The sequence below is a fragment of the Centropristis striata genome, chromosome 12 (assembly GCF_030273125.1).
Source record: "Centropristis striata isolate RG_2023a ecotype Rhode Island chromosome 12, C.striata_1.0, whole genome shotgun sequence".
Lineage (NCBI taxonomy): Eukaryota > Metazoa > Chordata > Actinopteri > Perciformes > Serranidae > Centropristis > Centropristis striata.
The window spans coordinates 387,646-389,143 of NC_081528.1; the positions used below are offsets into that span (position 1 = coordinate 387,646).

At 64.2% G+C, this 1,498-nt stretch overlaps 1 protein-coding gene across 1 annotated transcript; it reads left to right on the forward strand.

Moving 5' to 3' along the window:
• Positions 1 to 225: 225 nt before the first annotated feature.
• LOC131982209 (neurogenin-1-like) lies at positions 226 to 1,145 on the forward strand. Its single transcript, XM_059346805.1, has one exon. It carries the CDS (start codon positions 273 to 275, stop codon positions 1,143 to 1,145), a length of 873 nt encoding a protein of 290 aa, XP_059202788.1. The 5' UTR covers positions 226 to 272.
• Positions 1,146 to 1,498: the final 353 nt, after the last annotated feature.

Consider the following 1,498-nt stretch of genomic DNA (forward strand, 5'->3'; position numbering starts at 1 on the left):
GACCTGCCGCTGGGGGGGGGGGGGGGGGGGTCCGGGCCGGGCGGGGGTCCCGCTTTGTCCCGGGGCCCTATATAAGCGGGCTGAGGCCGGTCGTGTGCCAGAGACACACAGAGACACACAGAGACACACAGAGACACACAGAGACACACGTGCCTCTAAAGCCCCAAAACGCGCCAGGTGAGACCGAGACCCGCACCGAGACTAGACCCTCCTGCCTGTCTGCCTGTCTGTCTGTCTGCCTGTCTGCCTGTCTGTCTGTCCTCTGGTCCAGCATGGACTCCGTCTTCTCAGACATCGACAGCAACAGCTGCGACTTCTTCCCCCGGTCCCCGGTCTGCTCCGAGTCCTCCGGGTCCTGCGAGTCCTCCTCCAGGTCTCCGGGGTCCTCCTCCGGGTCCCCGGGGTCCCCGGTGGCGGAGCCGCAGAAGAAGCGGCGCCGCGGCCGCGCGCGCTGCGACTCCACGGTGCAGGTGGTGAAGAAGAACCGGCGCGTGAAGGCGAACGACCGGGAGCGGAACCGGATGCACAACCTGAACGACGCGCTGGACGAGCTGCGCGGCGTCCTGCCCGCCTTCCCGGACGAGACCAAGCTCACCAAGATCGAGACGCTCCGCTTCGCCCACAACTACATCTGGGCCCTGAGCGAGACCATCCGGATCGCGGACCTGCAGGCGGGGAAGAGCTGCTCCGAGGCCCCGCCGGCCCCCCCCTCCGCTGCTGCTCCGGAGCCTGCAGGACGCGTCCAGCAGCCCCGGGTCCTCCTGGAGCTCCAGCGGCTCCTCGTCCTCCTGCTCCCCGGCATACAGCGCCTCCAGCCCGGGCAGCCCCGCCGGACCCCCCGAGGACTACAGCTACCTGCAGCAGGAGCGCTTCGGGTTCCGGAGCTTCGTCCCCGGGATCTACTGAGTCCGGGACCCGGGGGAGGAGAGCCCCGGCCCGGGGACATGCAGAGACACTCCGGGGACATGCAGAGACATGCAGAGACACTCCGGGGACATGCAGAGACACGGGGACATGCAGAGACACTCCGGGGACATGCAGAGACACGGGGACATGCAGAGACACTCCGGGGACATGCAGAGACATCCCGGGGACATGCAGAGACACGGGGACATGTCTTTGTGTCTTTGTGTCTCTGGGACTAAAGAGAATCACAGTTTTGCCTTATTGACTTTTTCTGATCTGACGGATGTAACTTAATGTTGTTGTTTATTATTTAGTTATTATTATTGTTTATTTGATTATTTCTGGTATAAACCTGCACTTTGCCCTCCTCCTGTCCCCCTGTCCTCCTGTCCCCCTGTCCTCCTGTCCTCCTGTCCTCCTGTCCCCCTGTCCCCCTGTCCTCCTGTCCTCCTGTCCTCCTGTCCTCCTGTCCCTCTGTCCTCCTGTCCTCCTGTCCTCCTGTCCCCCTGTCCTCCTGTCCTCCTGTCCCCCTGTCCCCCTGTCCCCCTGTCCTCCTGTCCTCCTGTCCTCCTGTCCCCCTGTCCTCCTGTCC